Source organism: Mauremys mutica, chromosome 16 (assembly GCF_020497125.1).
Source record: "Mauremys mutica isolate MM-2020 ecotype Southern chromosome 16, ASM2049712v1, whole genome shotgun sequence".
NCBI lineage: Eukaryota > Metazoa > Chordata > Testudines > Geoemydidae > Mauremys > Mauremys mutica.
The window spans coordinates 18,872,070-18,896,868 of NC_059087.1; the positions used below are offsets into that span (position 1 = coordinate 18,872,070).

At 55.0% G+C, this 24,799-nt stretch overlaps 2 protein-coding genes across 3 annotated transcripts in view; both read left to right on the forward strand.

Annotated features, from left to right (window-relative positions):
• The window catches only part of SLC25A1 (solute carrier family 25 member 1), a 41,248-nt gene extending 24,641 nt beyond the window's left edge, over positions 1–16,607 (forward strand). The window contains exons 2-9 of the mRNA XM_044990357.1: positions 4,984–5,091; positions 6,395–6,494; positions 7,906–8,044; positions 9,564–9,648; positions 10,329–10,433; positions 11,181–11,296; positions 12,286–12,359; positions 13,217–16,607. Coding sequence (XP_044846292.1) covers positions 4,984–5,091; positions 6,395–6,494; positions 7,906–8,044; positions 9,564–9,648; positions 10,329–10,433; positions 11,181–11,296; positions 12,286–12,359; positions 13,217–13,331 — 842 coding nt within the window. The 3' untranslated portion in view covers positions 13,332–16,607. The remainder of the gene's footprint in view (positions 1–4,983; positions 5,092–6,394; positions 6,495–7,905; positions 8,045–9,563; positions 9,649–10,328; positions 10,434–11,180; positions 11,297–12,285; positions 12,360–13,216) is intronic.
• Positions 16,608–19,000: 2,393 nt separating this feature from the next.
• LOC123350980 (somatomedin-B and thrombospondin type-1 domain-containing protein-like) overlaps positions 19,001–24,799 on the forward strand; it is a 30,398-nt gene continuing 24,599 nt past the window's right edge. For both annotated transcript variants that reach the window (XM_044989990.1, XM_044989991.1), the window contains exon 1: positions 19,001–19,256. In XM_044989990.1, coding sequence (XP_044845925.1) covers positions 19,016–19,256 — 241 coding nt within the window. In that variant the 5' untranslated portion in view covers positions 19,001–19,015. The remainder of the gene's footprint in view (positions 19,257–24,799) is intronic.

Below are 24,799 nucleotides of genomic sequence, written 5' to 3' on the forward strand. Positions count from 1 at the left end.
TGTGAATAGGGATCTCTAATTCAGTGCTAAGGGAGTTGGGAGACGAATTATGCTCCTTGCTTGTCTATGCTATGGGCACCACAGTGGCACAGCCATAGTGCTGCAGCTACGTGCATAGCAGCCTTAGCACGGGCACTTCTGATGACAATGGAAAGAGTTTGTCTGTTGCTGTAGGTGATCCATCTCCCCAGGCAGCAGGAGCTAGGTCAGTGGAAGCATTCTTCCATTTATGTAGCTGTGTCCACACTGGGTTAGTTTGCCATAGCTAAGGTGGGGATTATTTTCACCCCGAACGACATAACTACGTCGATCTACATTTTAAGTCTAGACCAGGCCTTTTGAAAAGAATCTAATTAGAGAGGCAGGGAGTGCATGTGGGTGCAGGCTCCGTTCTGCGCCGGCTCCTTGGGCTGCCTGTTTTATGTAGCCGAGGGGAAATGGCGCAGTCTGAATGTGAAACATGCAGTCGCTTAGCCAGCTAAGGAGTCCTGGTGTCTCGAGGCAGTCTTGTTCATAAGGTTGTTTGTTGGAGAATCGCTATTACGGGGAAGGAACTGCGGATGCTTTTTATACTTCTGCTGCTGCCCATGGGCAGTTCTGAAAGGCTTTCTTCTTCTCTGGGGTGTTTCTTTAGCCATTTCATAGCTATTTTAATATCCCTCAGTACTAAAAGAGCTGTTCCAGTTGCGAGACAAAGCACCAGCATCCAGTGAATTCAGGGTCAAATCTGACACTTTATCCTGCTTTACCCTACTGAAATCACCCTGTGCAAATACGGGTATGGTGCCAAGGAGCTGGATCTGCTGACTCTCTTGAGAAACGTTTGGGGGTCTGTGGAAAACACATCTTGGCCCAAAATACTCCCATCGCAAGCTGCTTGGATGCCAGGGACTCTTCACACCGAAGTCTGTGGAATTTCTTGAAAGGGAAACTTTTTCAGATGACTCTAATAAAAGCACACTAACTTCCCACTGCTCTCGACACCAGCTCACCCCAGAATGTCTCTGCAGGCTTATTTACAATTACACTGGCACTGACTAGCTGCCTGTCAGCTACAGCACTTGGCTGCCAAATCTGAGTGCCAGGTAGGTTCCTGTTGCTGTTCTCTCTATGTTTTCAACAGCAGCAGCAGGGAGCTGCACTTCTCCAAATCCTGCCCTCTGTCACATACAACTGCCACTGACTTCAGTGAGAGCTGCACAGGCGTTCCATAGGCAGCACTGGCCATTGGTGGGGGGCTGTGATGTTCGATCATTGCTATAGCTATACGGGGTGTGCAGGGCACTCTGGGGTTGGCCAGCATGAGTTTGCAACACCTTTCAGTCTGGGAAGGGAAGCGGGGTTGTGACCCCTGTGTTGGGAGCCCGTGGTACAAGGAATACCCAGTCTGCACCATAAGGGATGCACAAGCTAAAAATTTGAGTGGGGATGGTATAAACACACAGAGCCGAGAGATCACTGTAGACAGGACAGTCGGATGCCTGTGTGAAACTGTGGCTTTATTCTTTTGAAGTCACTGCTAATATTCTGTTGGCATCTGGGATCTTCAACACCATCCTCGGGTGTTTTTGTCTTTGTGGTGGTGTTTAAAAGGTGAAAAGGGCTTTTCCAAGTGGAAGTTGTTTTGAGTAATCAGACTAGCTCATCCCTGATGAATGTGACATTTTGTCTGTACTCCTCTTCTTCTTTGCCTTCGCCTCAGCACTACCAGCTACCCTGTATCCTTCCGCCTCACTCACTCCATCTCCTTGCAGATCTGAGCTGCGAACACCCTTCCCCTTTGTCTAAGTCCTTCCCCGCTATTTATCAGTTAATACTGGAGTTCTGCATGTGACTCCCTCAGGCCAGCCTGAGCTGCAGTTGGTGTGGAAATTGCTGCCTGGACTTAAATTGTTTTGTGAAATTGTGACGCTCTCTTCACGTTCATGGAGGGTTGGCATGGTATCGGAGCGCAAACTGGTCCCAGCACGGCTCGTGATTGCCGTAAGGATTTCACGGTCACGTGGGCCCCATTGTGTTGAGTAGGTGAGAATTCTAGGTAGGGCTGGGCACTGAGCGGGACAATCTGGCCTCTTTCCTTTCTCTTAACCCCCCTGCTCGCCCCCCGCAATGGGCTGGAGCGAGGGCTGGCCAGCACTCATGGCTTTGCTGCAGCGATGACGCTAGAGCTCTCTGACAGTCTTGTTTCATTTTTTCTGGCTTGGTGCTTCTCTTGTTCTTGTCCGGGTTAGGCATTCTGCAGTTATTTGGCAGTTAGCAGTAATGATTTGTTGCTTTCCAACTAAACAGGAGTGTTGCAGCCACTAGTTACCTACCTCCCGGGACACTCAGATTAAGTTGTTATCCTCTTTGCACAGATAGGGAAACTGAGGCACAGAAAAGGATGTGACTGGGTAGAAGAGGCAGTGTGGCCTAGTGGATAGGGTACCAAACTGGGAGTTGAGACCCGGGTTCTGTCCCTGGTTCGGTGGCTGACCCGCTGTGCAACCCAGTGTGGGTCACTTCACTTCCTGTCTGTTTCTTCTTCTACGCTTTGTCTGTCTCGTCTATATAGATTGCAAGCTCTTCGGGGCAGGCACTGGGTCTCCCTGTGATTGTACAGTGCCTAGCACCTCTGAGCATTACCCTCAGAGACACAGATAAGAACATTGGCCACCCAGCGGGTCCGTACCAGAGCTGGAATTAGCACTTCAGACTTCCTGGCTTCAGTGCCTATATTACAACAGGTATGGCAGGGTTTTCCCATGGAGCATTTATTGTGCACCCGTGGAACCTCAGCATTCTCAGGCTGGCTACCTAGGGCAGGGGGTGCTCAGTAGCCCTTGGAGGGTGGGGGGGTTACTGCAGGCCGACAGGGATGGATGTTTGCTTAAGGCAAGAAAATCCCTAGTGTCAGCTGTGCAGGCAGCTCTGTGCCTGTGATCTCTGGGGGCAGGGGCCTTGCTCGGGTAGCCATCTTTGAGAGGAGGCAGCCCTGCTTCGGAACCAAGGGGGGGATGTTATCATTAGCTTGCTGCCTTGAGGGGGGAGTGCTGGCTTAGGGGCCGTTAACCTATTAACTCCAGGCACTAAAGGGGACACAGGCAGAACAAGACTCAGTGGCTGGAAGCTGCAGGCAGACAAATTCCCATTAGAAATTAGGGCCCAGTTTTTACCAGTGAGGCATGGGATTAAGCACTGGAAGGAAGAGCCGAGGGAAGTGGTGGATTCTCCATGATGGCAGATCAAGTCTGGATGCCTTTCTGGAAGCTCTGCCTTAGTCGCTGAGAACAGTGCATGGGTAACTGGGTGAAGATGTGGCCTGTGTTACACGGGAGATCAGACGACATGATCTAATGGTCCCTTGTGGCCTTAATCTATATCCTTGGCTCTGTCCCTTCAGGCTTGAGCACTGGGGTGCTAGAGACGTGGGGTCTAACTTCAAACTACTGTAATAGGAACCAGGTGGGGAAAAATCCAAGCAGTTCTGTGCTGCTGCTAACTTTGTGTGTAACCCCAAGGTGGTGATGGTGTCTGTGAGCCTTGTGAAATCGCTATGGAAATGTACCAGTCCAGACACTAAATCTACTTGCCCAGCCTCACCATGCTGATTAAAACACAAAGCAGCTTTTACTTGCCCACCTAATATAGCTACTGGCCTGGGGCCAAAACAGTGACCAGAATTTCCTGGTGCTGGTTTGTGTCTCCACGTAGGGATAGAAACTCCCGCCACAGGGAGTGCGGTAAGCACACGGTGCTGTATACCTGGTGAGCTGTGCTGTGCAAACAGATCCTTGGCCAGACGATTTCACAGTCTGAAGGCACAGGCTGGTACGAGCACAGAGCAGGATGTGTGCTTTCCAGCTGGATTGCTTCACACGCGTGTCTGCTGGAGGAGGAGGTGGTTCTTGGGGTGAAAGGAAAGGCTGTTCTAAGTGGCGGGTGTGTGTGTGTGTGTGTGTGTGTGTGTGTGTGTGTGTGTGTGTGTGTGTGTGAAAATGAGCAATGGGGACCAGGCTTTGGCAGGAATGTGGGGAGCGTTGGAGGAGAGGGGAGAGGTGTCTCTCTCTGCTGCCACTACTGCATACGCAGCCCTGTATCTTTAAAGTACTTTATTGACATTAGTGAATTTTCATGCTACCACTGTGAGGCAGATAATTACCATTATTCCCCATCTTGCAGGCTGTGGGGGGCGGGGAGGCAGAGCAAGATTACATGACCTGCCTTTGGCACCGACTGCCTCTGTGGCCAGAGCTGGGACCAGAAATTGGGAGTTCCTGGTTTCCCAGATCATAATTCAGGCCTTTAGTCTGTATCTGTGCACGTCTATCCCCTGCCTGAACTGTCCGTGGGCTGCACTGAAAGCTCGTCTGGTGCTATGAAATGATGGCATTAAATCAGGGCTTAAATTCTCCCTGAGTATTTCCCGGAGCCCCGGGGTTCAGGGCTTCAGCCCTGCGGGGGCGCCGGGGCTGCTGCAGGTTGGGAAATATTTACTGGAGCTCTGCTCAGGACGGCTCTGGCTGAATTTAAGTCCTGCACTAAATGCTCCTCTGCTGGCTTAAAATTATTATTGTATGACAGTAGCGACAAGGGGCCCCAAGTGAGACCAGGGTCCCATGGTGCTCGGCGTTTGTACAAACACACAGTAAGGGCCTGCCCCTGCCCTGGCTAACCAGACCACGCAGAAGAGGAGGGCAGAATATGTCTAGCTCGCTCTGCTGAAAGCACCGAGGGCCAGATTTTCAAAGGAGCAATTGTTCAAAAGTGCTCCCACGTAGGCACCAAAATAAGTGACTAGATGCTCAAAAGAGCTCGTGAGTTGCTGAGCACTTCTGCAAATCCAGCCCTTACCCAAGTGCCTACCTGGGAGGTGACCCCACTCCCAGCTGTGGCTCCAAGCGCTGAAAGGCCGGGCTTGGGCAATTAGAAACGGGCATCCGGGAGGTGCTACTGAGATGCTGTGCAGTTCCCGGTTCGATCTCCCCCTCCTTGTTCTCCCAGGTGGTATTGCCGGTGGCATCGAGATCTGCATTACGTTCCCTACGGAGTATGTGAAGACTCAGCTACAGCTGGATGAGAAAGCTAACCCGCCCCGGTACAAAGGCATCGGTAAGTCTAGAGCCTGGCAGCCGTGGGCACAGAGACTGGAGTAGGGATCATACCAGGGGACTGGGAATTTGTGTCAGGGGCTATTGGAGCCACTGCAGCCAGTAGTTCACTGCCAGCTCCAGGTGGGCTGAGATGCTAGGCAGAGACTGGCACCGGGGGCACCGGTGAGTGTGCATCACTACGTGGGGTGGGAGTGAGCTGGGTCTTCAGGTGCCCCTCACAAAAGGATCCTCCCTTGGAACTTGAGGGCCTGCCTCCTTCCTGTCCCACAAGGGGGGGAGAAGCCGTTTCAGGGAACAGTGGGTGGCTCAGAGCGCTGGGCCGTCGGGTCTGACGTCCTGCCCCCACCAGGCCCCAGAAGCTGAGGCTTCGCAGTTAGATGAGCGCTCCCGTCTAACAGACCTGGCCAGTTGCGCAATGCAGCACCACCTGTTGTCATTGAGGGAGACGGCATGTGCATTAGAGCCCTGTTGGCGGTAGCCTGGTTGGGTGCCCAGGCTGGAGGAGTTCCAGGGATGACGGCCTCATTCCAGCCCGGGACGACTGTCAGGCGTCCCTCACTGGCAGGATCATAACCTTGTACTTACGTACAGGCGGCATTGCGGCGTGCTGTACTGTATCCCTGCTGGACTGTGCTGCTTGCCCTCCAGCCTGGCCCCAGCTGACAGTGTAACAGTCACTGGGGTGAGAGAGAACCCAGCTGGCTCGGGGAGAGACTGCAGGGAGCGTGGTTACAGAGCCCCTGGCTTCGTGTCTGGCTTGGAACCAGGTCCTGAGGATCTGCAGCAACATGGCTTCTGACTTGCTGAGTTCAGGGCTGAACAGAGCCCTGTGCCATTCTCCCTTCCTGGATCAGCTCTGCAAAGGGCTGGGCATTGCCCTGTTCTAGCTAGGGAGGCTGAGTCGTGTAGCCAGGCACCTGCTGCATGTGACTCGAACTTCACCCGGGGGACGGACGGACTCGAATCAGGACTTCACGTTCCACAGCCACAACATGCTGGAGGGGGAGGGGAAATCCATTAACTGCAGCAGTGTTGGGGTCCTGGCCTCCTTAGCTTCAGCGACGAGATGAACACGTCCGCTAGGACAGGGCCGGGGTTCTCTCCGATGGTGCGTTAGCAGCCTGGCGCCACGTTACCCGAGCTGTTCCGCCCTGGCACTCGCCCACCCTGCCCTGTGCGCTCTGGCTGTTACCCATGGACAGCAGGGAGTGCATGCCCCGGGGAGAGCCCGAATGGTGGAAGGGGATGCCGTGCTGGCTTGGCGGCCCGGCTAAACCCCTCTTTCCGTGCCTTCTCCCCAGCGGACTGCGTGAAGCAGACTGTCCAGGGCCATGGAGTGAAGGGGCTCTATCGAGGCCTCAGCTCACTGGTGTATGGCTCCATCCCAAAGGCTGCCGTGAGGTAAGGCGCTTCGGCGGTGACTTCCGGCCTTGCCCCTGAGGCGTTCGCTGAAACTGCAATTGACAATCTGAGCCCAGGTGATCCCACCCACCAGCCCCCCAAACAAGCGGATGAGAAACCCCATAGGAGTCCCTTGGCATGGCCCCTTCTCCCCATCTCGGTGGGGGGGTCCGTCTCGCCCAGCCTCTCCGCAGTGCAGCCCTGCCATAAAAGCCAGGCACTCAGGCTAGCAGGCCGGAGGGCCAGGGACATGCCTCCTGCAAAGGAGCACAGTGCAGGGTCTTTCCGTGGCGCTCCCTGAGGGCTGCCTGCCATGGAGCGATTGGCATCGCTCGCCTGTGTCTGGAGGTGGCCTCATGTTTGGAGAAGTGCTGAGGCAGCTCGGTCCTGCTGTGGGGAGGGGAGGGGATGACTCAGGGTAGTTTGGGATGTACCCGCAGAAGGTCGCCGTCAAGGTGGGTCTGGCCAATCGTTACTGGCCAGCGTGCCCAGTTCCCTGGCAGGGGGTGGGATTGCCTCCCTGGATGGCTGTTCCCTTTGGGATGGATTGAGAAAACCATCCTGCTCTTAGCAAGACCAGCCTGAGTGGCCGCTGCCGGAGGGCTGGCTCCAGGGAGCGCCCTGTCTGCCAGCAGGCCTTGCTGTGGGGAGCTCCCCCGAGGCACTGCCAGCTCCTCCAGGCTGAGCCTTTCCCAGCAGCACGCACTGTAGGGAGTGGGGGGACGTTGCTGTCCCTGGCTGCTGCAGCCTCTGCTGCCTTCTCTCTACCCGCTGCCAATGAAGAACCAATAGCTAATAGCTGTCAGCAGTCCCAGCCTGCTCGGATGGGGGAGTCGGGCGCGCTGCCACCCCCCTTCCCCTGGGCTTTCTGGCTTCCCATGTTCGCAGGTGCCTGCCTTCCCAGGAGAATGGTGTGTGGGCATCTGGGCTCCCCCCCGTGGGAGGGCATGAGATGGGTGTTTGGAGCCAAGGAGCTACGGAGGGGCTTGGCCAGGGAGTCATTTCCTGCGGCAGCCTCCCCCCCAGGTCCAGGCAAGGGGGAAAGAAGAGTCAGTCCTATTCAGAGAGCTCCAAAGGCACCTTCCCCCTCCTGGGGGTCCCTGGCTCTCTCCCTCACAGCCAGAGCCCCCTCAGCCTCTGCAGCCGTGGTGTGGCAGGAGGGAGTGCAGCTAGTCTGCTCTGGGTTGTGCTGCCCCCTAACCCCCTCTGGGGGGCACAGAAGTGCAGCCCCCCCACCTGGTATCCCTGTGCTCCATGGCGGGATGCCCATGGGGCACGGTGGGAGCTTCCAGCCGAGCTGGTTGGCCCAGCTGCACTAGAAGCTGGCTAGCCCTGGCCCCGTCCCTGTGCCCAGCAGCTGTGTCTGCCCAGTCCGGTGGGGTTTGCATTGGCTGCCATTCTCCCCGGCCAGGTTCGGCATGTTCGAGTTCCTCAGCAACCACATGAGAGACGAGAAAGGCAACCTGAACAGCAAGCGCGGGCTGCTGTGCGGCCTGGGAGCCGGGGTGGCCGAGGCTGTGGTGGTGGTGTGTCCCATGGAGACCATAAAGGTACCTCTGATCCCTGGTCTGAGAATGAGTCACAGAATAGGGGGAGACCAGAGATGACGACTTCGGAGGGGACGGGAGAAGCCAAGGAGAAAGCACCATTGCCCTGTGAGCGCCTCCTGCTGTCAGCCCCAGAGCTAGCCTGCTGGGCTCTCTCTGTCTTGTTGGAGCAGGGTATTAACCCAACACAGCCTCTGCTCTGCTCCCTGCCTGGCATCACACAGGGAGCTGTACTGTGCATTGGTGCTTCTGCCCAGATGAAATGTCCATGGGTTTCAGGTGCCCACTAGTGGTGAACGGGCAGAGATGCAGGGAAAGTCTGCGTGTGGGCATTCCCTCTCGTCTCTCCTGTTGGTGGGAAATGTTAGCAAGAGCTCGGACAGGATCTGGTTTTTCCTGGGGCCCATATCTCCTGCAGTGAATGGCGGCTCTTCTCTCCAAGGCCAGCCTTTGTGGCCTGACCCCAGAATCTGTCAGGTATTAATGCAATGAAATAAACGCTTAGCCACACCAATGCACTTGCTGGCAGAAGTAAATACAGCACAGTGCATGAAATACCTAGCCGAGGCTCCATGGCAGCAAAGGGCATTTTGCATCGTTGCTTCTGATTCATTGCCAGGCTGCCCCATGCCATGAGGCCATTTCGCTATCTCTGCTCTTTCCCCCGGTGTTATACTCAGGTTTTTTTTCTTCTTGCTTTGTAACTCCCAGGCCCAGATTCAAAAATAATGCATGGCCTGGAAATCCTGTTCAGTTCTCAGTAAAATGTGCCCTTCTCAGTGATATCTGGACACAAACGCTTCCTACACAGTGTAACATCAGAGCCAGGGGCTGGGCTGGAAAACTGGCCTCTGCTTGCATGACTCTCTTCAGCGTTATCCTCAGAAGAGGCTGAGAGCTGTGAGCAGCAGCAGCAGGACTGAGACTCAGAAGTCTGTCCCCAGCTCTGCCACTGACTTACTGTGTGACCCGGCATGCCCCTTCACTTCTCTGCTCCTCAAAGCTCCCATCTGCAAAGTGGGGATAAATAGATGGACCCTCCTTTGCAAAGTGCTTAGAGATCCTTGGCTGAAAGCTGCTCGATAAGGGTGAAGGGACTGTTATTTACTGACATATGTGCTCTCACGGGTGACCAATAGGTCTTCCCATCCTGGGACTTCCAGACTCTCCCCTTCCAGGTGCCGACCCTTGTGTGTTCCAAGTATTCCAGACCTAGCTGTAGTCCTTTATCCTAGACTGATCCCTAGGCTGCATGGGTCCCTCCCCTTCGTGACTGCCTGTGGAGTGCATTAGCAAACACTTACGCAGTTGCAGGTAAACTTCGGACAGGGGTTTTCGTTCCGCTCTGGAATGGTATTAGTAGGGTGCTGCCCCAGGTAAGCTGCTGAATCCCTGAGCAGAGCCCGGCTGCCAGGCATCCGACTGGGATGTTTGGGCTCCTATAGCTTGAGGGATGGGGCGAGGGAGTCTCTTCACACGCAGATTAGGATTAACAACAAATCCTAACCTTTTCTCCCCCCAGGTGAAGTTTATCCATGACCAGTGCTCCCCCAAACCGAAGTACCGCGGCTTCTTCCATGGCGTGCGGGAGATCATCCGCGAGCAGGGTGAGGGCCCTGGCGTGGCCTCCGCTCCGCGTTACCCTTGCGTGCAGTGTGCAAGGCCCCGCAACCCTGGCACGGGGGGGCTGGGTTGTGAACTGCCTCCTCCCACCAGAGCGGGAGACTGGTCTGTGAGCTGCCGAGGCAGCCAGCACTGTAGGGCCTCGAAAAACACTGGCTCCCAACTGTCTGCTTGTCCCTCAGGCGGTCTGGTTCTTGGGGGACTTGCTTCCCAGGCCTGAACACCTTTCCTTTCCCAGCCCAGACAGGGGAAAGCAGTGTGGCCCTGTCAGCATGCCCGTGGGAGGCCAAATGACAGATGGTTCTAGCTTTGACGGGCCACCAAAGCCACACAGAGCCGGCCTCACCCCACTGCCAATGAGAGGAAATGCCTCTCTCCCCCCACCCCCGCTATTAAGAGGGCTTGTCAGGGGTGGGATTCGAACCCATGCCTCCAGAGAAGACTGTGACCTGAACGCAGCGCCTTAGCCCGCTCAGCCAGCATGACGGCAGGGCCAAGTGGGTGGGGCGTGAGGAAGAGCTGGACTCTGTGCTGTGGGCCCCGCCGGGACGGGGGTATGAATGGGGGAAAGGGGAGGTTGTGTTGTGGGCCACAAGGTGTTCCTGGGGAGACCAGTGTCATGCTGCTTCCCCTCCTCGAACGCTGCCCCTTCTCCCTGCCGCAGGTCTGAAGGGAACCTACCAGGGTTTAACCGCTACTGTCCTCAAACAAGGATCAAACCAGGCCATTCGCTTCTTCGTCATGACGGCGCTCAGGAACTGGTACAAAGGTACCCGCGCTCTGCCTCGCCCCCGCGCCTCCACACTGGGCCCTGCCTCTTGCAGGTGGAGAGCCACCCAGCACGGTGACCTGCTGCAGCCAGGGCAGGCTCGGCTGAGCTCCCTCCGAGTGAAACGCGCCCACCGCCAGTTTCTTGTGGGGTCACTTTGACAAGACTGAGGAAGGGCCCGGGGCAGGGCAAAGCTGGGGAGAAGGGAAGCTGGGTTAAAAGCCCAGGGGGATGCAGATGGCGAGTAAGCGGGGACTCTAATGGGATCTGTTCACAGCATCTCCTCCACTGTGCCCCTGCTCGCACCTGCCTGCTGCAGTATACACCTATCTCCTCCTGCGCACACTCAACACTGGGCCTGGGCCCCTTCCGACAGTCTGTTCCGAACGAAACCAGCAGGGGGCGCTTTCCCGCCCACTCACTGCTCGGCCTGCCCTGGCCTAGGCTTGCGCGTTCCCTGCCTTCCGACCTGTGGGGTCTGAGGGCTCGTTTGCTTTAAAATCTCCGAAAATCTCTGACTCTCTTGGCCCCTCCCTCTTCTCCAGCTACATGGGGGCCCCCGTTCCTTTCACTGCCCCTCATTGCGCCCCCTGCCTGTCGGGGCCTTTGCAGCTCTCACGTGCAGCGTCACTCAGTGACGTCCCTGCGCGCTCCCACCTCTTGGTGCTCATGAGCTCTGTCCTTGTCTCTCTCTCTCCCCCTTTTTCCCTCCGCCTGCCCCCTTTGTGTCGCTCTCCTTCTTCCCAGGGGATGATCCCAACAAGGTCATAAACCCCCTCGTCACCGGGATATTTGGGGCCATTGCTGGAGCGGCTAGCGTCTTTGGCAACACCCCCCTGGATGTGGTGAAAACCAGAATGCAGGTACAGCGTGTGGCCCCTGGGCTTCTGCTGAGACCCCTTAATTTGCCTCTGGGTGCTCCATGTCTGCTGCTCTCATGTGGACCATAGCCGCTGGGCCAAGCGCCAAAATGGGGACATGGCTAAGTGCCCTATGGCGCCCTCCCGATGGAGGAGCAGGAGCTGGAACTGAGACTGCTCCCCACCAGGGCCCTGTCTGCCCTCGAGAATGACAGCTGGGGTGCCTGGCCCGATGGGCAAGTGAGCCCAGGGCAGCAGTGTGTCCACACTAGCCATGCTGTGCTCTGTGGCTGTGGTCACCCTATCCTTTGTGGGGTCACGCTACCTTCTGGGGACCTGAATAATGGCCAGCGATTTGCTCCTAGGCAGACCAGGCCCAGGGCTCCCCTGTGCTAGAGGAACGTGGCGTGTTCCTCTCCTGGCAGTCCCATAGCCCAGTGATGCTCAGACCTCAGTGGTTCAGGAGCCAAATCAGTGTTGCCCGAAAGAGCCACAGTCGTGTGAATTCATGGCTTCGTTTACCAGTTGTGTATTATTCTCCCAGCAAAGTGACTGACCATGTATTATTATTTTATCAGCTGTGGTTGGTTAATCGCATAGTAAAAGCATCCTGATTGGTTAATAAGTTGGCTAATTAAATCACACTGCGTTTTAATAACATGGGCTGCAAAGAGACGCATTAAAGAGCCGCTTGCGAGCCTCAGTCTGAGCATCCCTGCCGTAGCATCCACCCCAAAACACCTGCAGTGGGGCATAGGCCTGGCCACTGCTATTTGGGTTAGACCCCGTCTAAGCTCCATGCAGACCTCCTCGGGGCCAGGCTCCCGCACAACCAGGCTGGCGAGGGTGGAGGTCACTGCTGTGACAGCTCCGGCCCCAGAGCCCTTCCGGAATCTCCCAGGACAGCGCCATGGCTTATGGGAGCTGTGCTAGGAACTGTGGCATAGATCCCACCATTACAGGTCTCTGACCTTTCCCTCTGCTTCCTCTAGGGGCTTGAAGCGCACAAGTACAAGAGCACCTGGGACTGCGCCTACCAGATCATGAAATATGAAGGGCCCATCGCGTGAGTCTGGCATCTCATTTCCATGCAAGGGGCTCAGGGCGGGGTGAATGTAGGGAAAGAGGGACAATCCCTCCCCTGCAGCCGGGTGCTGGCGAAGCAGTTCAGACACGTATGGTGAAATGGGGAACAGTGCCATAGGAGGCAAAGGGATCCGTCACCGTCATGGTTGAAAGGCACCTTACAGTGGGATTTGCAGAAGGGGGAGCAGGTCACTGGCACATGAGAAGAGGGAGCCTGTCCCTTAGGCATAGGGGACGAGATGGGAAAGGCAAGGGCCTGGTGAATGGTAGGAGTAGCAGTGAGCCCTGGCTGTGAGAGGAGGAGGGGAGAGAGACTTGTATGGACTTTATTAGCCTCTCTACACATGCCACAGAAGCCCAGGCCCAGAGCCTCAGCTAGTGTAAAATCAGGGAAGCCAACGGTGACCCACCCCCTGAGGAGGTGGTCTGGAATCTCAAGAAGCGGGTGGTGTGGAGAGCGGATCCTGTGACAGGAGCGGGGCAGTTGGCCAGAAAGCCCTGACTGGGAATCTTAATAAGTTTGGGGTCTCTGGGTGGGGTTTGCCGGGCGCGAAGCAGCCCTTCCCCAAGCCCCTTTCATTCCAGCAGAGACTGGGCCGGTCCCCGCTCGTGCGGAGTGTGAAGGTGGAGGGGGGCGGGAGGCTGAGCTGGAGAGCAGGGTGATTCTCACAAAGTGTGGTTGCAGAGCATTGCCACCATTTTACCCCAGGCTGTCTGCTCTGCCAGAGATCGCTGGGAGCGGGTGGGCTAGGCCTGCTCCCACGCCTGGCCAAGCTGTGCCTTGCCCTGGCCTGCGTGGGGCTCTCTGCTTACCCATCACCTCTCCTCTCCTGGCAGGTTTTACAAGGGCACTGTGCCTCGTCTGGGCCGGGTCTGTCTGGATGTGGCCATCGTCTTTGTCATCTACGACGAAGTGGTCAAGGCCCTCAACAAGGTTTGGAAAACTGACTGAGCCTGCCCGCAGCCCAGGGCAGCAGCACCGTCTCCTCCACCACCGCGGGGCAACAGCTGGAGAAAGATGACCAACCCGGGAGGAATCATATGGACATTTCACCAGGAGCGGTGCCAAGGTTCAAGTCTCCCGCTTGTGTGAAAGCAGGGAGCTAGCCCTGTGCCCAGCCAGTCAGGCCCATATCAAACCCTGACCACCTTTATTTATAGGAACGAACTGTGGAGTAGTTTAAATTATTGATCATGTGCTAAAATGATGGGGTGGGGGGAGGGGAATCTATCTGCAAACTTTGCAAAGACCGGCTTTGCCAGCCTGGGGGCGGAGGGGGCGGGGGAATAGGTCAGTGCCCAAAAGGGAGAAGAGAGGCCAGGATTCTCCAGCCAGATTAGAATTCAGTCCACGTTTCCTTTTGCCTTTGAGAAAACAGAGCCAAGCTAGCAAAGGTTTCCACTGAGCTCACTGCCATCTCCCCGCCTCTCCCAGCAGGAGGCGCTGGCTGCAGGGGAGCGATTGCATGTCCCTGGCTATGGGGAGCTCGCTGCTACTCCAGCCCCCATCCTATACCTGTAGGAGGCGCTCTAGGGAATGGCTGCGAGCCACTCATGGCTAGTCCAGCCCCAGTCTCGAGAAGCAGGGGTCGCTAGCGGGGATGGCTCCAGCTGCCCCTACCAGAGCTGCCAAGTGCCTCAGTCACAGCATTTTCCTGTGGGAGTCGCTAGGGCCAAAGAGGATTGCTCGTGAAGTGAGCTGCATGACACACATTGGCCCTTTAGCCTCTAGTTTAAGCCAGAAAGCTGAGTGGAGGCCCCTTGGGGCAGGCAATGTCCCTGCCTCCTTGAGTCAGGCAGCGTGATCCAGACACGCGCCTTCCTGTGGGAGCTTTGCCTGCCCAGCCACCTCCCCTGGAGGAGAGAGGAAATCCGCCCTGTACAGCCTCCTGGGAGCACTGAGGGGCTTTGCTATGGAATCTGCAAGGAACCCAGTGCCCAGAACATGTCCTCTACCATCCCAGCCACTCGCACAGGCTCCTGGCGGTGTGGTAGAGACCCTGCACTGCATGGTGGTGCCTTCCTTTTCCTTTTCCTCGCTGAGGAAACTCATTCCCCGGGGCGTGAAATTCCAGCCTAGAGTGACCAGGTTCCTCACCTCTCTGACAGAGGCACCTTGTTTACATGTGAGAGGAGGGTGAGAAAGGTGAAGTGCTCACCTGCCACTTGACCTTCTCTGATTAAACTGCCTCCTTCCACTCTGCCTCACCACCCCCATCCCCTCCGCTCGATACTCCAGTGCTGAGAGCCAGGCAAGTACCTAGCTAGACTAAATGAACTTCACACGTCGTTATTAACACTTGTACTGTATCCCCCGGGGGACAGGGACCCTGTCCTTGCCCAGTGCCAAGAGCTCATAATGGTTCCAGTGCAGATTTGTGCCAAAATCGTGTGTCTGTCTACAACAGTTATGCAGGGGTTTGTCTGTCTGTCTGTACTGTCAGTGACAAATGCAGCCTTAACACTATCGGATGCGCAGGCGAAGAAGGAAAGCACAGGGAAGAGTCACTTTCCGGCTCTCTGCTCGCAAGCCATTGAGTTTTTTTTTGCATTTGCAACTTGAATAAAATAAGAGCCTCACTTTAGAACACACTTCAGAATTGAACCAGGATCTGTAAAGCCAGCAATCAACCCTTACGTGCCCACGCACGTGTGCTCGCACCCTGATAGGTATAATATTGCATTTACAATCGTTCTACAGTAACGGTCCCTGGCAGCCCACAGTGATCTCACTGTAGCATCTGCAGCCCCCATTGTACCAGGCTGACTAGGCAGTGGTTACCACGCTGGCAGCCGAGGCAGATGCTTAGTTTTCGTTCCTTCTAATATTTTAGAGTCCAAGGGTTTCTTTTCAAGCTGACTTGTGTAAAATGTGTTAATGTTGCGCTTGCAGCTGCATGCTGGAGTGACTCTTGCCATTTTCATGGCCAAATGGGGGCGCTCGGGCGAGCACCCCGACAATAAACCAAAGTTGCCTGTTAACAAAGTCTCCATTGCTCTGTGTGGGTCAAAAGCAGCCCCGGGTCTGTTGCAATTTAAGCCTTTTGCTCGCATCCCTTCAGCCACTGAGAGCCCCCCACCCCACCCTTGTGTTCTGGATGAGCAAAGGGATGCAGGAGGGGGCCCCAGGCCCCAAATCACTGGTGAATGCATTTTGCCAATGCAGCTAGCTACACTGCAGCGACACGGGAATGATGACGTGTTCTGTTACACTGGCTGCAGATCATTTGACACGTTAGCCCATGTATGCTGCAGTCTCCTTTACCGAGTGTCTCCCCTCCTAATTCCAGGGTACTTACCCTGGGATTGCACTGGTCACCATTAGGTTCCGAAAAGGCTGGGAACTCTTCCCCTCCTCCCCTGTTTTGTGTTTACCATCCAGTTCAATCCATTGCCTCAGCATTGTGCTGATAAGGGAATGAGATTTGATGTCCTGTCTGGTCCCTGACTCTTTTCAGATGCTCCCGTAGCACATTAAGAATGAGATTCTGAATGACTAAAAACTAAACTGGACTGTTTCTTGGGCTCAATGGAAATGTCCAAGAGCTGATGCTGTAAAATCCTTGCTCAGGTGAGTAGATCCCTTGACTGTGGTGCTGCTAGTGAGGGGATCTGAAAGCCAAGCTGGGTTCTTCATGCCTCCTGACTTCAATGATGGGAGCAAAGATTGTGCCCTAAATGCAATACAATGAAAATCAGAGGGTGGGGGTGGGTGGGTGCTGAGTGGAAGAGGAGGACATTTGGGAAAGGCCCTCCCTACTGGAGACTAGGTAGGGTCTTTTCCTGCAGGACCAATGAATTATTTCCTGTGTTGCTTCTTGTTGTTTGGCTTCTTCAGGCCTCAGAGGAGCTGCTCCCTCCTGAAGCTGCCTTTGGGCTAGAAAGAGACGCTACCAGACAGCTGCCTAGTGCAGGGTCGAGAACTGCTGCCACCAGGCTCCCCTCGGGAAGTGGGAGCCACTGTTTCCTTTAGTCACATGCTCTAGGGCAGACTCTACCTGGAGTGACATTTTATGGGTGCGGGCCATTGCCTGACACCCATCCCTCGGGGTGGGTGCCAGAGCCAGGAGAAAGCTCAGCATAGGAGTGTGTGCACTGTGTTGTCTCTTTGCCTCTGCCTTGGCAGAGTTTGTGTGCTCTGTCTCTTCTACACGTGTTGTCAGCCCCTGCTGCTTTCTCAGGTTTTACTGCATTCAGAGATTATGTAATAAACTGAAACCTGCTGCAAGCTGGATGTCTGTCTCTCCTTTCTTTTCTGGTGTCTGTGTATCTGCTTTTTTTGTCATGGATGCTTCTGAATCACATGGCATCAAAGCGCTGGTTAATTTCAAGAATGGAGTATGTGTAGTATCAAAGTTCAGAATTCAAGGGAATTCTCTTAATGAGCACCCCCTGATGGGGAGAGAAATGTGCTGATTAAGTAGTCTGGTGTTCTGATCAGAGTGCCATGCTGCAGCCATCTGCTGTACTGTTGAACACTCACTTTTATCTGAGGAATCACTAGACACGGTACCAGTTAGCTAACCGAAGGCCTAATGCCTTCTGCAGCTGGAGCAGAGCAGGGATGCGGCATGAAATGAACAAAGGCACGGTGGTGAATGTGATGCTTACTGCAGCTGCCTGTTCTTCCAAGAGATGCAAATTACCCCCAGAAGTTTGCGGGAGAGACACAGCCGTCTCTCTGCTGCTGTATGCATCTCGAAGAGCCCAGGAATGACATGTTCCAGTGTACTAGTTCATAGAAGAGTTTTGGTGTGGGTACAAACCCTTGTAAGGTAAAACGGTGGAATCCAGGGAAGTGCTGCTCTGCCAGGTGTATTCAAATGGATGGGGGGGGAGGGAATCAGTTTTTTTTAATAAATTTTTTTTTTCCCCAACCACTGGCCCTGCAAACCCCCCTGGGGATCTGAAAGTAAAGCTCGGTTCTTTCTATCTTAGTGCATCACCTACACTAAAGACTCTGCGGGACAATTTTTATCACTACTGCAGCCCCGTGTACTCCAAATACACAGGGGTTATGTTATCCAGGGGACTGCCTAAGTTCTTTGTGGCTTTGAAATCCTGCCTGATCTTCGTAGTTTCAGACTCGGGTTCCCTATTGGCCAAAGGGAGGAGAGCATCTTGGCTTGTCAGGTGCCTGAGCTGCCTTGTGTTGAGCGATGCAAGTCGGCAGGACAGTGTGTGCTTACTTTGGTTGTACAGTGCTGGCCTGCTCTCTGCAACCTGTTGGGCAGCCAACGCAGGGAGCCTGTTTTAAATTGTTGGCAAATCAAGCTTCGCAGGGGGAACTGGCATGGGGTTCAAAGCACCAAGCCTTTCTCAGCTCTGAACTTGGTTTCTGCCTTTGCTTTGGGAATAGCTGAGAGCTGGCCCAGGCTGCATTTGAAATCCTGGGCCATGTTCTCTCATAGTGGAAAACAATATGACCAAGAAAACTGCTGAATGGGCCTCACAGGACTTTCCAGTTGCTGAGCAGAGATGCATGTACCAGTACCAGACAGCACCTCACTAAGCATCTCAGGTCTGGGGCTGGTCCCTAAACCTTGATGGTGCAGGAGCTATCCTTGTTCTGCTAGGGTTTAATAGCAGCAGGAGGGCCCTGACTCAACCCCCAGGCTTGCAGTTAAGAAACCATGTAAGGGTCTGAGAGCTGAAACTGTTGCCCTCTGAACAGCAGGGCAGCTTGGGAGGAACATACAGGCCCAGAGCCTGAACCCATCGCCGTTGCAACACACAAGTAACTTCTCGCTGCTCTTTAATGCCCCTGAGCCAGGCCTTTGGCTGTATTAAAACACGTTTTGTCTGAATGGGGCTGGCTTACCAAGTGACCCAGATTGCTTTGTATAACTGCCTGTCCTCATTTTTTACCATTCTGGTAACGTATATCATCCACAAACGTTATCAGCAGTGATTTTATATTTACTTCCGGGGCACTGGTTAAAATGTTGAATAGTGGTGGGCCTAGTACCAATCCCTGAGGAACCCTATTAGAAACACCCCCATTCAATGATGATTCCCCATTGACAACTACTTTTTGAGATCAGTCAGTTAGCCAGGTCTTAATCCATGGAATGGACTAACAGATGTATTGGAGCATGAGCTTTCCTGGGTGAATACCCACTTCACGGGAAGCATGATGGAGGGAAGAATTCTTCTGTTTTCCAAGTGCTGTCTCCACCAGGCATTCAGTGGGCCATGGAGCTGGCTTGACCTGTTTTAGTGCAGACCAGCTCTTAGCCGCTGAATGGCTTCTTCCCCTCCCCCCCGTTGTATTTGGTTTTTTAATTAATTCCTTTGCTTCCCTGGCTCAGAGGCGAGCTCCTGCCCAAGCAGATCTGTGCGAGGCGGGGGCCGTGCTGGCTTTAAGACCCGGGAGCAACCTTCGCCCTGGGCTTGTGGCAGGTGGGGGAGAAAGTAGGTGGAAGGGAGAGAAAGTTTCCCCTGGTGCCCGGCCAGGGGGCGTGTGCAGCGCGGGGGCTGGCCCCGGGGGATCGCGCTGCTCCTATAAAGGCCCGGCCATGAGGCGCCGGGCCGGGCTAGCGGGGCCAGCATGCGGCGGCCGGCGGTGGTCCCCGTTCCCCCGCTGGGAGGCGAGCGGGCCCCGGGGCGGCGCTGAGCGGCCCGCGGGCGGCGGGCATGGCAGGGGCGGGCGCTGGCCCGGGCTGCTGGTTGCTCTGCTGGGGCTGGCTCCTGGCGGCCGGGCACCTGCGGGGGGCAGAGGCGGGCTGCGGCCGGCGGGGGAGCCCCCGCTGCTGCCCCGGGCGCAATAACGCGTGCGCCGACCTCAGCGGGCCCCGGGGCCCCTGCTACTGCGACACTCACTGCGAGAGGACGGGCGACTGCTGCGAGGATTACCCCGGCGTGTGCCGGCGAGCAGGTGAGTGCCGGGCTAGGGCGGGACCCGGAGTGACTCCGGAGTGACTCCGCCGGAGCGCGAACGGCTCCGCATTGGGGAGCTGCGAGGCCGGTCCCTGGCCGGGCTAGTTCGGGTTCAGGCGGGCTGGGCTGGTAGCCCCGTTAGCAGCACCGCACTGTGCGCATTGCGGGGCGGGGCGCTAAGGGGGCCGGTTTTTCAATGGGGCTTCCCAGCACTTTTTTGCCAGCTGTTTATACCGGGCTTCTGCTGCCTGTGGGCCTGAGGCTGCCGCCGGCTGAAGTCGGGAGCTCCGCTCCGCTCCCACTGGAGCCGGCCGTGCCCCTGATTCTGCGCTGGGCTTTTCCTCTCTTCTTCGTGTCTAGGGCCGGGGGGGGGGGGTCACCGGACAGCGGCTTGGTGTCTGCGCCTCCCCCCGGCGAGACCAGCCTGGCAATGTCTCCTGGGCTCTGCTGGGCAGACCCGACGGGGACACTGGCACTAGCAGGTGTGAACGGGGAGGGGGGTCCAGCTTTCAGAGTTAGGGCCTGGGCTTGTGCCCCGATGGTGACAGTCTGTCCCCGGGCGCTGGTGGGAGGTGTGGTGGGGCCCAAGGCAGGATCTGCCTGTTAGGAAAGGCCGGGGGGGATTGAACGTTCTGGGGTCTCGCTTCTGTTGGGGTGACGGTTCGGATGGACACTCGTGGCACATACAGCAGTGCCCGCCCAGGCCCAAGGCTGCATTCAAATCTCACTGGTCCTGGTTTCATCACAGTGCGGTTACTGGAATGTCCCCTTGGACTGTGGCTTATTTCAGCCTGGGATTTCTTCCAGTGAAGAGTCTGGTGCTGGCACCAGCTGAGGACAGGATATTGGATGGGCCATTGGTTTGATCCAGTACCAGATAGTGTGTTTAAAGCAGAATGAACCTGTTCAGTATCCATTTTAAACTGAAATGTTAAAAGAATCCAGTTTTAAAGTGGAAAAAGTGGAAATGCATTTATAGCTTGAATCTTACTCCCTTACTACTCAAAATACACCTTACTCTACTAATGGTCCGGTTGATTTCAGTTACGCTAGTGGTGCAAGGTACTATTTGTTGCTATGTACCTATATGTAAATAGTTACTATATAGCAGCATGAGTGAAGGAATCAGGATTTCCCCTGTAGTAGTTCTTCTTATACCATGTGCTTCTCTTCTTTTTTGTTTTTTTTATTTCACACATCTCAGCAAGAGTAACCTCCTCTCAGTTAGGTGATGTCTCACTTCCTGTTTGTTTTTCCCTTGAATTTTATTCTTCGTAATCAAGAGTTTAAAAAAACTCAGTGAAATTCTCCTAAGGTTCTTTTTGCATATCCTGCTGGTGTTCAGTGCATTGGGTTCTGTGAATCACACAGGACATGAATTGCAGTAGTTTAGTACCTCTAGCTGTATAAAATGTAATACTATGGTCAAAGGGTCTCTGTAATAAACCAGTATTATTAGCTATTCTCTAGCATAATGAGCTATTTACAGTCAGTGTGTTGTATCTAACTTTGTTTAGTAAATATTAAGTCAAAATATTTGCCATGAAGAATTTATAGTCTGTGAAGTAGAGGGGTGCTAATCAAAGCCTTGTACGTTAGTAGCATTAAATTGTGTGACCTTATGTCACATGAATCATGCTGTTAACTGGGCTTCACGGCAAGCTAGTTCCAGTGACCTCTGGGTCCTAAACTCCGAGGCAGAAGCTATAGATTCGCAATGGTATTTTAATTGCTTTCTCTAAGGCAGTTTGCCCCAGTGAAGCTGGGTCAGGTTCAGCGGTGGGCGGAGATGAGAGGGGACACATGTGCTAGTGCAGACTGCGACCCCACCTGCAATCTGGGTCGCAGATTGGAAGGCACTGGGTCACGGCGGCTCCGGTCAGCACCACTGACTGGACTGTTAAAAGTCCCATCGGCAGTGCTGCCCATAAGACAAGCTAGTCCTTACCTGTTCTGACACCGCACTATGCTTGGGAAGCGGCCAGCAGCAGATCTAGGTCCTGGGGCGGGGGCGGGGGGTGGCACACCGGGCTCCGTGCACTGTCCCCACCCTGAGCACCAGCTCCACACTCCAGTGGTCTGGGAACCAGCCAATGGGAGCTGGGGGGGGTGTGCCTGTGAGTGAGAGCGGCAGGGATCAGCTTGCACGTGCCTCCACCTAGGAGCAGGACCTGCTGCTGGCCGCTTCCAGGGTGCAGAGTGGTTCAGGGTGCCAGGACAGGCAGGAAGCCTTAGCACCCCTGCTGCACCACTGACCGCAAGCTGCCTGAGGTAACCCCACACCCCAATCCCCAGCCCTGACCCCCCAAATCCAGAGCCCCCTCCACCCCAAACCTCTCATCCCCAGCCCCACCTCAGAGCCTGCACCCCCAGCCCAGAGCCCTGACCCCCTCCCGCACCCCAACCCCCTGTGCCAGTCCAGAGCCCCCTTCCAAACCCTGAACCCCTCATTCCCGGTCCCACCCCGCAGCCCTCACTCCTGCACCCCAACCCTCTGCCTCAGCCCTGAGCCCCTCCCACACCCCAAACCCCTCATCCCCAGCTCTGTTGGGTCACAGGCATCAACAATTTTCTTCTACTGGGTCGCCAGAAAAAAAGTTTGAAAAACCACTGTGCTAGTGGATCAAACAGGGGAAAGGAAGCATGTTCTTGGTTCTAATTCTGGCTGTACCTCAGTTTCTCCGCTTAGGGCTGTTTGTAAGGCTCAAAGTTTGCAAAGCACTCTGAGATCTCTCGATGGACGGCGATGGTGTAGGACAAAGTAGTATTACTAAGAAGGAGTCTAGACACAAACCCATCTGGAATACAGGGCAGGAACAAAGTCTGCGGGTCTTATTTTTAGTTGGGTTTCATTGTCTCCACCCTGCGGTGTGGAGGATAGACGGCATTCAACTGCATCTCCACCAGAGGGCAGGTGCTCAGAACCCCAGCCCCTGCTCCAGCGAAGGGAAGCCCAAGTCAGGGAACACCGAACGATGGAATAACCCAGGGTAAAAGAGAAGCACCTTGCCCCATGACAGATGTAGATTCCCATCAGCTAACGCAGAGTGTGTATGCCAACAGGCTTCATGCCTGCTCCATTTTCTCCTGTTAGGCCTTCTGCTGCCAGGGGGGTGGCAGTTCTCAATGGGCCACCCATTCCAAAGAACAGAATGGAAGCCCAGGATTGGCACGTTCATGAGATGCACCTGGTATGGTGGGTTTTACTGTGTAGTGCAGGGTGCCCATCCTAGTGAGATCCGTGCCCCAGAACAACTCTTCTGCGAGCTGAGGGTGACTGTAGCTGGAACTGGACTGGGTGCAGTCAAATATATTGGGACTTGAAGACTGCCCTCTATCCCAGCTCACTCTGAGCAGGTCCCACTGTAGCGGGGCGTCTCTCTGGGGCTGGGGTTCTGTTCCCTATGGGCGGAGTGAGAGGCACTCCTTGAGGGTTCTAGCTGCATTTGATAGCACTGTTCTGTTGGCCTGAGGACGGATGGACCCTGAGCACAGGTGACAATGTTGCACAGTGTCCAGGGGGCATGAGAGGGATTTGGGGCAGGGGGAGAGAATGTCTGAGGCCCGTTACCCCAGTTTGAAGGCTGCCGAGATCATGGTTAAATAGCAACGCCCTGGATAGCAGGCACCAGAGCCTTAGCCCGAAACCTGTTTGATACGTGCTGGCATTGCCGGGGGTGTGACCTGCTGCCCTGTCTCATGTAAGTAGCGCCCCGCTGGTTTGCTCACAGGAGTAAGGGCAGCAGGACCCAGCCCCAGGAAAGTGACAGCCTGGGCGGCTGCTCTGTCCTTGTAGATGTGTTAGAGGAAGAGAGACGCTCTGATTCTTCTCTCACACCGGTGTAAACCAGGACTCATTCTCCATCCGAGTCAATGGCATCACGCTGGCGTGAGAGCAGAGTGGAGATCAGTGAGACGGTGTGAGGGAAAGAGAATGAATGAACGAGGGTGCGGGAACGTGTTGTGTTCATTGAATTAAGCACAGTGGGATCCTAAACCGAACTGCAGGGGGAGGCTATTGATGGGGGTTTGAAAAGATCTATCTGGGGCTGAAGTTCAAGCTATTTTCTCTTGTCAGAGACTTGCCAACAATAGTCTTTCTCTGTGACTTTTTCAATGGCTGAGCTGGCCGATGGCTTTCTCGGTGTTGTAACCGAAGAGCAGGAGAGACTCTTAGTTTTGGTTTTTTTGAAGTCCTGGATTGAGCAGAGTAGCCTGCACCTGCCAGCAGCTCTTTGGTGATAGGTGCTAACGTTCCTGTTATAGCATAGATGCATCTGTGTGTGTAACACGTATGGTGAGCATGCATGTGCACTGTAGTGTTGGGGTACCTGAATCTCTGTAAAGTATTCACATGGCCACCACAATCTGCACTGTGTGCTTATCCTCCCCTTGCCCCGGTGAGGTAGGAGGTGCTGTTCTCTCCAGGTTACAGAGACATGTAGGGTAAAACTTGCAGAAGTGACTGAGTGACCTACGAGCCTAAATCACTTTTGAAAATTGGACTTAGTAATTGAGGTGCTTTTGAAAAAGCGATGAAGTGATTTGCCCAGGGTCATACTGCAAGTCTGTGGCAGAATCCTCCATGTGTCCAGAGTCCCTGGCTAGCACCCCAACCACTGGACCCTCCTGCCTGTCATCCGAATGCAGGAGATGAGACCCAGCAGTTCTGTAATGCAGCCAGAGCCTTCACGCAGTAGTGCCCTGGACTGGTGGGAGACAGCAGCACATTGCAGGAGAGTCCCTTGTTTCATTTTCCACTCCCACTCTCAAACAGCCCCGTCTGCAGTCCAGCGAATGGGGAAGGGCAAATCCGTTCCTGTGGAGAGAACGTGTATCACTCCACAGATTCCCGCAATAAGATGAACCGTGTCCTGCCTTCCTGTGTCTGTCCCGTACAGGAATGCAGCTCTGGGCCTGATTTCACACACCTGTGTGTGCACGCTGCATGACCGCGTAGCTACAAGTACCAAGGGAGCCGTATGCTCAGAGTTTGACGTCTTATGAGCAGCCTAGCTGGGAGAAGAGTGGGATTAACGCACGGTGTGTGGCTTAGGGGAAGGAAAGGGAGCTAATGGCGTGCGTTAAAACTGGAATGTCAGCGCAGCCTTCCAGGCTTAGCTCGGAATCTGCTGGTTTTCCTTGGTCTGAATCAGACTCTCTTAGAGCCAAATAGCCTCAAATGCACCTTGGGCATTGCTGCCTATTTAAAAAAATCTGGCTCTTGCCTCTTGTTGCCTCGGCACCATGTAGAGTTTGTGTCCCAGGGGCTGTGGTGGTGTCGTCTCATGGGGGTAAGGGCTCTGCTGTTGTAGGTCATTGGAGGCTTTGCTGTGGGTGTCTGGGTGATCCGGGCCCTTTGGAGCTCCGTTGTGGGCGTCAAGGCCGTGCTAGCTGCCAGGTGTCACTCCCGGTGGTGTCTGCTGAAGGGCAGTTGGATGAGGAAGCTGGGGGTGGCTGAGGCACAAGCTTCAGGAGAATCAGTTGGTCTTGACAATTGACTGTTGAAGAGCAGAATTGCCCAGTGTCTGTGACAGACTG